At 40.4% G+C, this 11,960-nt stretch overlaps 1 protein-coding gene across 3 annotated transcripts in view; it reads right to left on the minus strand.

Moving 5' to 3' along the window:
• USP42 (ubiquitin specific peptidase 42) overlaps positions 1-11,960 on the minus strand; it is a 36,220-nt gene that overhangs the window by 23,522 nt on the left and 738 nt on the right. For 2 of the 3 annotated variants that reach the window (XM_027125708.1, XM_027125710.1), the window contains exons 2-3: positions 7,726-7,975; positions 5,437-5,637 (exon numbers count right to left, since the gene is read on the minus strand). In XM_027125708.1, coding sequence (XP_026981509.1) covers positions 5,437-5,637; positions 7,726-7,966 — 442 coding nt within the window. In that variant the 5' untranslated portion in view covers positions 7,967-7,975. Of the gene's footprint in view, positions 1-5,436; positions 5,638-7,725; positions 7,976-10,216; positions 11,448-11,960 lie in introns of those variants that run through there. The other variant, XM_027125709.1, reaches the window with a different exon arrangement.

Consider the following 11,960-nt stretch of genomic DNA (forward strand, 5'->3'; position numbering starts at 1 on the left):
CACCACAAGGAAGAGTAGCCCCTGCTCGCTCCAACTAAAGCCCGCACCCAGCAATGAAGACCCAACGCAGCCAAAAATAAATAAATAAATAAATTTATTAAGAAAACCAACCAACCAAACAAACAAAAAAAACAGTTTGTCACCAGCAAGAAAAGTTAAGGGAATTCCTCCAGGCATATGAAAAAATACCAGATGGATGTCTGGATCTACACAAAGGAATTAAAAGCAGTGGAAATGATAAAAGAGTAAGTAAATATAAAAGACTGGTAAAGAAACCTTAACAAACTACTTAAAACTTTTAAATTTTATTTAAAGCAAAATAATACAATATATTATGTGGATACAAATTAAGTAAAAATAAAATGTGTGACAACAATAGCACAAATGCCTAGAGAGAGACCATGAAAGTATACTGTCATAAAGTCCTTATACTACACAAGAAATGTAATAGTATCTCAATGCAAGCTATGGTAAGTTAAAAATGTATGCTAAACCCTAAAGCAACCACTAAAAAGAGAAAACAAAGTTAGAGAAAATATGCCAATAAAGGAGAGGAAATATAAAATTACTCATTCCAAAAGAAAGCAGAAAACGATGAAAAAGGGAACAAAGAATACAGGACAATTAGAAAACAAATAGCAAGATGGTAAATGTAAAACCAATCATATCAATACTCTCATTAAATATAAATGATTTATATTTTAAAAGGCAGAGACTGTAAGACTGGATTAAAAAACAAGAACAAACTATAGGCTGTTTACAAGAAATCCACTTTAAATATAAACACAAATAGATTAAAAGTTAAAAGATGGAAAAAGACATACCATGCTAACATTAATAAGAAAACTGGAGTGGCTCTATTTCAGACAAAGCAGATTTCAGAGTAAAGCATACTATTTGGGATAAAGAGGGTCATTTCATAAGTTATAAATAGGTCAGTTCACCAAGAGGTCATAATAACCTTAAGTGACAGAGTTTCACAATACATGAAGCAAAACTGATAGAACAGAATGAAGAAACAAATTCAAAAATTTCTTTTATTTCAACATACCTCTCTCAAAATTTGATAGAACAAGTAGACAGAAAAGCAGTAAAAGGACATAAAAGACAACCTCAACAACATTATCAAGTAACTAAACATAATCAGCATTTATAGAAACTCCAACCAACACAGCAGAATACACATCCTTATTAAGTACACGTGGAATATTTAACAAGCTAGACCACGTTCTGGTGCATAAAACAAGTCTCAAGTTTCAAAGGATTCAAACAATAAAAGTATCTTCTCTGACCACAATGGAATTAAAGTAACAGGTAATCAGTAACAGGACAATTTCCGAAAAATCCCCAATCATCTCGCAACTAAAAACACGCCTCTAAGTAATCATAAGGGCATCAATCAAGTAATTGTATTAAAAAAACTACTAGAATTAAGGAGCTGAGCAAAGTTGTAGGATACAAGATCAATAAACAAAGTTCAACTGCATTTCTATATTCTCACAATGAACAATCAAAAATCGAAATTCAAAAACTATTACCATTTATAATAGCTTTCAAAAATATGAAATACTTAGGGATAAATCGGATTAAAAAATGTACAAATTGTACTTGTATACTGAAAACTATGCAACACAGCTAAGAAAAACTGAAGATAACCTAAATAAATACCTAGTTTGTGGGTCAGAAGACAATACTGTTTGGATGTCATTCGTCCCAAACTGATGTACAGATTCAACACAATCCTAATCAAAATCTCAGGAAGCTTTTTTGTAGAAATTGACAAACTGATTTCAAAATTCATTTGGAAATGCAAAGGACCAAGAATGGCCAAAACAACTTTGAAAAAGGAGAACAAAGTTGGAAAAGTTACCTGACTTCAAAACTTTTAAATATATAGTAACAAGGCACTGTGCTTTGGTGTCAAGACAGATAGTGGATCAGTGTAACAAAACAGAGTCCAGAAATAGATCCATATGTATATGATCAATTGATTTCTGTTGCTGCTGCTGTTGTTGTTTTTGCGGTACGCGGGCCTCTCACTGCTGCGCCTCTCCCGTTGCGGAGCACAGGCTCCCGACGCGCAGGCCCAGCAGCCATGGCTCACGGGTCTAGCCGCTTCGCGGCACGTGGGATCTTCCCGGACCGGGGCACAAACCCGCACCCCCTGCATCGGCAGGCGGACTCCCAATCACTGCGCCACCAGGGAAGCCCTGATCAATTGATTTTTGACAAAGGTACAAAAACAATTCAGTAGAGAAAGGGCTATCTTTTGAACAAATAGTGCTGGAACAACTGGATATCCATATTGAAAAACATGAACTTTAATCCATTCTTCACACCACAAATAAAAATTAACTCAAAATGTATCACTGACCTAAATATAAAAACTAAAAGTATAAAACTGCTAAAAAATAAAGGGAAAATCTTTGCAACCTCTCGTTAGGCAGATTTCTTAAATACAACACCTAAAGCACAGATGATAACAATGGAAAAATAATGAAGTAGTATTCTTCAAAACTAAAAACATGCTCTTTGAAAGACAGTGTGAGGAGACTATTTTCTCCAGATTGGGAAACATTTGCAAATTACATATCTGATAAAGGGCTTCTATCCAGAATACATAAAGAACTCTCAAAACTCAACGATAAGAAAACTACGCAATTTTAAATCAGGCAAAAGATATGAGCAGGCGCCTGAGCAAAGCAAATACACAGATGGCAAAGAACCATATGGAGAGATGTTCAACATCATTATTCATTACAGAAATGCAAATTAAAACCACAGTAAGATACTATTATACTACACACCTATTAGAGTGGCTAAAATTGGAAAGACTGACCACGCCAAGTATTAGGGGAGATAGGGAACAAATGGAAGTTTCATTCACTGCTGGTGGAAATGTAAAATATCACAATCCCTTTGGGAGACAGTTTGGAAGTAACTTAAAAGTTAAGCGCACACATACTATAGGACCAAGCCATTCCTCTCCTAGATATTTACCCACAAGAAATGAAAACATGTCCTTACAAAGACTTCAAGGTAGCTTAATTTGTTGTTTTGTTTTGTTTTGTGTTTTGGCTGCGTTGGGTCTTCGTCGCTGCGTGCAGGCTTTCTCTAGTTGTGGCGAGTGGGGGCTACTTGTCGTTGCGGTGCATGGGCTTCTCATTGTGGTGGCTTCTCTTGTTGCAGAGCACTAGGCACGCGGGCTTTGGCAGTTGCAGCACATGGGCTCGGTAGTTGTGGCTCATGGACTCTAGAGCGCAGACTCAGTAGTTGTGACGCACAGGCTTAGCTGCTCCGTGGCATGTGGGATCTTCCCAGACCAGGGATTGAACCGGTGTCCCCTGCATTGGCAGGTAGATTCTTAACCACTGCGCCACCAGGGAAGTCCTCATAGTAGCTTAATTTGTGATGGCCCAAAATGGGAAATCACCCAAATGTCCATCAATAGGTGAATGGAGAATCAAACTGTGGTACATCTATCCATACAATGGAATACTACTCAGCAATAAAAATTAACTATTGATACATGCAACAACATGGAATAATGCTGAAATAACTGTGCTGAGTGAAAGAAGCCAGGCAATATAAAAATATATACTGCGTAATTCCACATAGAAGACATTCTAGAAAATACAAACTAATCGGTAGCAAACAGAAAGCGTATCAGGGGCTGCCTGGGGTGGAGGGGATGAGGGACAGGAAAGGGCGGGAGGGGCTGATTTCAAAGGAGCACTGAGACTCTTTAGGGGGCAATGAGTATGTCCATGATGTAGACTGTGGGGATCGTTTCATGGGTATACACAAATGTCAAAATGCATCAAATTGTGTATTTTAAACATGCAATTTATTGTTTATCAACAACACCTCAATAAAGCTGAGAAAACAGAGAGAAAGAGAAAACTACCAATGGCCTATAAAAGACAGGCACCTAATTCTGGATACCCCGAGTGTCTGCATTTTTGTCTCCATCCTCTCTCTCTCTGTCCAGGTGCCAGTGCTGGGTTTTCATCCACATCCTACTTTCATTAAGTGCAAAAGTGATAGGAAAGCTGTCTGTGGGGAATGAATTATGGACTTAAAAAGGAAGAAAATGAGGGCAAACAGAATCTTCCTTCTGTAATTTGAAACCCTGGCATAAGAAACACCTCTTGATGGTGAGATTCTAGGTGATTTTCTTTTGGTTACCTTAAAATTCTCTGTACTTTCCAAATTCTTTAAAACCATAATTTTGCTCTTTGGGGGAATAAAGTTTTAAAAGAGTGAGTCTAAATTCTCCATTAAGTAAAAAACTATTTGGGAATTCCCTGGTGGTCCAGTGGTTAGGACACGGCACCTTCACTGCCGAGGGCCCAGGTTCAATCCCCGGTCGGGGGACTTCCCTGGTGGTCCAGTGGCTAAGGCTCCACGCTCCCAGTGCAGGGGGCCCCGTTTGATCCCAGGTCAGGGAACTAGATCCCACATGCATGCTGCAACTAAGAGTTCGCATGCTTCAACTAAAGATCCCACATGCCACAACTAAAGAACCCGCACGCCGCAATGAAGATCAAAGATCCCGCGTGCTGCAATGAAGACTCGGCACAGCCAAATAAATAAATAAATAAATAAATCCCTGGTGGGGGAACTAAGATCCCACAAGCCACAAAAAAAAAAACAAAAAAGTAAAGGGCTATTCAAAAAGAAACCAAGGGGCTTTTTTTTCACCCTAATAATGAAGGACCAGCACCCTAACATACACACACACACATTAATGTAGATCAAAGAACAGGGAGATTTCACTTATCAAGGGTGAAGAGTATGTACAACACTATATGCAGAAGGTCAAAACCTCAAAAAACGGGTATGTTCTAAATTCTGAATTTCACTAGTTGACCACGGAGTTGGCTCTCACCTAATTAAAGACATAACGTGTGTTAACTAACTTCCTGCCCTCTGGGTTGAAAACCGAGCTCTCACACACTAAAGGGAAAGTCCTGCATGAATTTCCAGGAGGTGAGGACCAGTGACAAGAGGCTCCTCTCCGTTAATGCTTAAAGCCTGTAAATGAATCAAGCGTTCAACACAGGATGGATGCCAGGAGAAGTGGGATTCTTAGCCCTGCTTGTCCCAAGCTGTTGACAGTAGACATTTATGTCACATTTTTTAGTCACATTTTTTAGCAAGTGCAGAAAGCCAGCAGGGGCTTCAGAAGTGCCAAATGCTGATAAAATATGTTTCTTTTAAAATAATTCTACAGGTCAAATTATGTGCAAAATGTTTTTTATGCGACCTGAATGTAAATCTTTGTCTTCCTCCATGATTTCTAAAAGAAGAAACCAACTCCTTAGTGATGATCAAATTCTTGGCTTAAAGCTTCACTTTCATTTCAGAGAAAAAAAATGAAAGTAGGTTAGCATACCATAACACTATACACATAAAATAATACAGAACACTTACATGTCTTGGAGTGTTCGTGTGATAGCATGTAGTTGGCAAGTGGTGGTGTATAAGTTAAACACTGCAGCGCTGCGTTGGCAAAACAGGTATTGCCCAAATTCTGGAGCCCAGCTCCTACTCTATGAGTTTGCTGCCACTTAAGACAAATCTTCTCAGATGGGAAAAGAATTTTTTCTGGAGGAGCAATGCCATCACCTAGAGCTAGAAAAATAAACAAATATTTAAAAAGAAAGCTTTGTATACTTCCGAAGCCGAATAAATAGCAACACATCAAACCTGAATCTGATCAAGATTCTTATGACCAGCTAACCAGAAATACAGGGGAGAAAGGGACATTTTAAAAGAAAGAGCCCAGAATGTGGGAAACTCTATATGATTTGGTTTCTTTGATAAACAAACTGCAAGGACAAAAAAAGCGGGGGGCAGCATATAACAGATTAAAAAAAACTTAAAAGATATTCACCAAATGCAAAGCATAGACCTTGTTTGGAGGTTGATTTCAACAGCCAACTGTTAAAAAAAATTATACAACAACCAGGGAAATCTGCACATTGACTGGATTTTTAATATAAAAAGTTTTTAATTTTCAGACATGATTTCTTTAAATATACACACTGAACTATTTATAGATGAAGTATAAAGTCCTGGATTTGCTTTAAAATGATGGGGAGTGGGGAGAGGAGTAAGTGGGTGGAGGTATAATTGGCCAGGAGCTGATAAACATCGAAGCTGGCTGAGGGGCACGTGAGACTTCATTACAATTATTCTCTCTTCTGCACCTACTTAAAATTTTTCATTAAAATAATTTTAAAAATAAACAAAGTACAACACAGTAAAAGTGCAGGAAAGTCGATTCCCTGTAATATGTGCTGAGGATGCTCATGTTCTGTACCCCCAGCAGCACGTCATCCTCACCATCATCTCACCTCCTCAGTCCTCACTAGCTGTCGGATACTCTCAATTCTAAAGGTTGGTAGTGATGTCATCCCAAATTTACCAGCAGGGAAACAGGCTGTTAGGCATCACTATACATACTCATAAGTATAGTCTACATGGTCTAAAAATTTCTTATCTATTTTTAAAACTTACAAACAGATTGCTAATGATACTCAGGCGAGGCTCAAAAACAATTTATTTAGGAAAGGTCAAAAATCATCCACAGCAAGACTGTTTTTTCAAAAGTTCAGCAGTTCCTCAGTACTACCAAAGATTGAGATGCCCAATAGATGGTTCTCTACTTTAATAGCAATATTGAGTGTTTAAGCATGCAAAAAGGCAGGCTTCAGCTTCCCGAAGAAGGGAGATCAAAATCAGGAAAGGAGAAATGGATGTTCAAAGAGCGTGACAAGGGCCCCCAAAAGGGCCAGGTGGGGTGATACAAACTAAATGCTGAGGAAGAGAGAGGAGCCCCAGCAAGGTGACAGGAGGCTGGAGTCTGTGAGAGGATGTCCTGTGGGAATGCCCTGCTTATAAAGATCTTTAAACCCCTCTGTATAACATTCAGTTACGTTGTTTGATTTGTGATGTAAATGTCCCGTCACCCAAAACACCTTCAGCAAATCCTACCACCCACCTCCACATCACAATATCACACGCACTAGGAAGACTCAAAACAAAAAACAACGTGAGAGCCAAATTATTCTAGACCAAACAATGTTCTGTGTGGGAACTAATCTCTTAAGGTTTCAAAGCTTCCAAATCCGAAAGTCTCAGGAGTACCAACTAAAGTGTCAATGTCTTACTTATCAGCATGGGTTTTAACAAATATAACCACATTAACCTGGCTTTATACATAATGTAACATTTACAGGATCTGCTCGCTTTCAAAGAGCTTTATTTCTACAGACGATTTTAACTGGCAAAAACTAAACAAACAAAAACAAAGTTGGGTGGAGCTCATTTGTCAAAAGGCAACCATTTTTAAAAACATTAAAAAAAATCTTTAAATTTTTAAAAGGTAGACATTTACTTAGGGCACTATAGTTAACGGACAAGTTAATGAAATGCTTGCCCATCTCAATTCTCACCAAGACAAAGTTTATCCTTCAAAAAATTAGGAATTCAACTACAAATAAATTCATAGTAACTAAAAATAATCTTACCTTGCTATGATACATATGTTAATCATGAACAAGCAGCAGAGGAAAATGAAGCCTGTCAAATAATGTAACTCTGCTGGCCATTCAGGTGGCAGTGTATCTTGCAAAATAAGCCCCTCTCTGAAACTACCAACCCACTGACAGCATTTATACAGGAGTTTCTTGTAGTGATTCTTCTAGAAAGTAGTACCTTGATCCTTTGGTGGTGATGGTTTTGATTTTTCAGGTACAGGTGAACTTGAATAAACTACAGCACCAGGTACTGGTCCTAAAGAAAGCGCGTGACTTGAAACATCATTTAATGAAGACACAGTACCCCAGCTGGCAGAACCTGCCTCCATGTCTCCAGGTGAGACTGCCTCAGAACTGCCAGGCTGGTTCTGACAGGTTGATGGGTCTGAAGATTCTGAAGCTTTGTCACCTGTGGTCATTGTTCACCTCTGTAAAAGATGAGAAAAGCATACATTTGTTTCATAAGGTAAGAAGAGTAATCTACTTATTCTACCATTAGATCTTTGAAAACAATTAAAAACGGCTAGGTTAATTTTCCAACAAATCACCCCAACACAAAAGCAACACTATTTTTTAACTTTGTAATAATTTCCTTGGGATATTTACTGTTGTGCTAATCTGAACACGCCAACAATTTTTAATTATAAAATCTTCAATGAAGTATTTGATTAGATCTTGTCATTCTATCTCATGCCCTCTGAAAATCTGATATTTCGTTTTATAATCAGGTATCTCAATTTCCAACTCTATACATTCACAAAGTACCTATATTTTTTCTCTCCCTTGCTTAAACCTAGAATGTGAAATGCACTAACACATTTGGCTCAATTTTCAATTCATATATAATTCCTCAAGGAAAAGTCTCAACTACATGAAAAGAAAATCTAGCTTTAATTTGAAGCTTAAAGTCCAAAATGACATTGTTTGAAATATATTACTTTTTTTAATATAGGAAGTCTCACTTTTGAAACACATTTTGAAGAGGCTCATTTATTTCGCATATATGATTTTTTAAAATGAAGTCCATAAGGCATTACTTACATCAAACTGGAACACAAATACATGTTATAAAAGTACTTAATTATAATTTTCTCTCTGAACCCTATTAAAATCTTAGGGCCACCACTAACTGAGCACTTTCTATGTGCTAGGCATTGTGTCACCCACTGAACACACACTAACTTACTTAATTTTCATAATGACCTATGAGAGACTGGACAGAATCCACTGGGTCTACGAAATGGAGCAACTATTACCCAAACTAGTCACTACTGGGAAAAGGTCCCAAGCCCAACATTCCCGGCTGGGCTCTACCAAACTCCACAACACAGCACTTTAGGAACGTTTCCCATATTGTCTAGCGGCAACCAAATCTAGCAGAGGCCACTGCTCTGCAGACGATCTTCCAGGCGGCCCCGAGTGCCTCCGGCCCAGCATCCCGACACCCGGACTCTGGACACTGGCCGCCCTAGGAGCCTCTCCGTGCCCCTGGTCCTGTCCTGTCTTCTCTCTCCAGGCTCTGCACATGCTGTTCTTTCCCCAAACTTCCTCCACCCTTCCACCTCCAGCCAGTGAACACCTTCTCCGTTTAGAATTCATTTCCTCTGGGACACTTTCCTTGATAGTCCCCTCCCCCAAGACAGTCTGAGAACCCCTCCTGGAAGCTCTGGTGGCACCCTGGGCACCCTCGGGCTGATTTCCAGATTTCCACCTTAGCGCTCACAGCCATCCTGCCTGCGGCTCTCCATCATGTTCTTGTTTACATGCCCTGACCTGGCACAAGGAAAGCTCTCCACACATGTGTTGAACAAATGAATCAGTTGTGAAGACAGGACGTAACCAGTGTTTGCTCCTAGCACCAGTTTTCGCTGACTGTTTTATATAAAGTATCTCATTTAATCCTTAAAAATTCTGAAGTAGGAATAGCCTTTAAAACTTGTTTTAAAAAATATTCAGCACAGTAAAATAATTACCCATGTACGTGACACTTCAACAAATGTTACGATGCACTGTCTACTCACAATAAGGTTTGTTTAAAAGCCTCAATTCTGTTGTGATTTTAAATTAAAGATTTAAATTAAGATTATCACCCCCCAAAAAAGTACAAACTTAAATATTTTTGGAATCTTACGTAGAAATAGAGAAGAAGATGTTAATTAGATCTTAACAAAAAGAAAAACTGAACTGAAATTTTAAGTCAATCTAGGTAAAACACAGGACCTTTATTCAGGAAGAAAGCCTGAGCCATATTAGCCAAATAAAGTTTATACTTTCCTCATCTGACAGTCAAAAGAAATTACAAAACAGTGTGGAGGCAAGAATAAGACAAGGGGAAAAGAAGTAGAGGAGGAGGAAAAGGAAGAAGAAAGCCAAAACAGTGACGATTAAGCCAGCCTTATTTACAGTAATGTTAAATAGCAAAAACCTTGATTTTCTGGGATAAACATCCCTTCAGGACAATCATTAACAAATGACTAAATAAAACCATTTTACTTGCTCCGGTTGCGTGGGGGGGGAGCGGGGGGGGGGGGGGAACAACTCTTTAATTAAGAAAAAAAACCCAAGGAAAACATACAACGGAGTCATTGATAACCACATAGCATTATAATTTGGGAAAACCAACAACATCCATTCTCCTTCAGATGCATATTCAGCCAATGACTTCTTACCCTGAAACCATCAGGTATTAAGCTGGAGAAAACCTTTCTGGAAGCCAAACAATGTTGCGTAGGGCTCAGGATTCAGATGTTACATGTTCTTTACTCTCAGTAAAGCTTCTAAACATTACTGAAATAAATCTCAGGACTTTTAAGCAACTACTTCAATGAAAAGTTTAAATTTCTCTCAACACCTCCTGATGATAGACAAACAAAAAGTTACAAAAGCATGTTTGAAAAAAACTAAGTACAAAAATCAAGGTTGGATGTGTGTGGAGGAATGAGACAAAGTGACTTCTCAATTGTTTCCATTAAGTGTACCTGCTTTAATTACAATGTTTTACTTGAAAGTCTTAAAATGCTGTCCCTTATATGGTATTTCTCCCTTGTGGTGACCAAATGCTAGAATACATTATTCTTTTTCATTTTTAAAAAATAAGCATATGGCTATTTGAACATTATGGCACTCCACATACATTGTGGTAAAAATATAAATACATGCAAAAAGAAACTGTTATACCTGTACTTCTTAATAAACAATGTAACCCACATTCTTGTTGCATTTCCATTTGAAAACTCACAAGCTTTAAAAAGACAACTTGGATTTTACTTATTTGTAAGGAAACAAATCACTTTGCTTTAAACTTTTACAAAAAAAACTCTGTAGACTTAATTCAATGATACAGAAAAGAAGTGAAACTGACCCTAGATACAAATAAGTGAAACCGATTATTCACAACACCGATACACTTTGAATGAATAATACAATCAGAAGAGGAGAATTATGTTTCAAATGTACAAGTTAAAATTTGAGACTCCACTAAAACGTACAAGAACCTAAAATACTGCTGTTTTAGGGGCTAACTAGTTTTTCAACCAGTTTTACTGTTATTTGAGTGTATTTACTTTAAATAACCAACGTGTTTTCCCATAAACAAGTAAGCCCTAAGGCCTCCCGTAATATAAAAGAGCTATTCCACAAAAGTAATCTCAATTGCATTCATTACAGCGAGGTTAAAGTCCTAGATGGTAAAACTTCTGTCCCATCAAATCTTCATCTCAAACATCTGAAACTGACCGCCCTTTCCCCCCCACGCCCCCGCCTCAGGTAAGTTGGGTCTTCCTGCCCCGAAGATAAAGAACAGGACCAGGGCACACGCGCTTTGGGGGACGCGACGCCGGGCCGGCCGGCCCCTCCTCTCCTCCCGAGGGTGCCCGCTCCGCCCGGCGGCAGGCGTGGGGAACTCGGACACCCGGTGGACTAGCCAGGTGGACGGCCCCGCGAGGACGGACCGGCGCGGCGGGCGGGCCGGCGGGACGCCCGGGTGGGAAAGTTTGTCTCTTTGGGGGGCGCAGTGGGGGCAGGGAGGCGAGCCCGGGGCTCCGAGGGGCGGGAGGTGGCAGCCACGCGGGGGGCGGTGGGCGGCCCGGGGACTCCGGGCGGCTCAGCGGCCGGCACACGCCCACCCCGGGCAGACCCATGCGGGCCTGGCCGCCCCGGAGCAGCCAGCCGGGCCCAGCCCCCGGGCCGAGAGGGGCGGGCTGGGCCGGGTGGGGGTGGGAGGGCAGTGTCCATGGGCAACCAGGGGGGTCCGGCCTCCCCGCGCAGCCCGGCGATCTAGGAGCCCGGCCGCCGCGGCCGTTGCGGCCGCCGCCCCCTCCCCAGCGGCCAGGCCCGGCCGGCGGTGGCGGCACTGCCACCGGCGCGGCGGGGTCCCGGGCGGCCCGCCGCTGCGGAGGGGGCGGCGGGCGAGGG

This window comes from Aethalodelphis obliquidens, unplaced genomic scaffold, assembly GCF_003676395.1.
Source record: "Aethalodelphis obliquidens isolate GAN/ISIS:26980383/991018 unplaced genomic scaffold, ASM367639v1 scaffold30, whole genome shotgun sequence".
NCBI lineage: Eukaryota > Metazoa > Chordata > Mammalia > Artiodactyla > Delphinidae > Aethalodelphis > Aethalodelphis obliquidens.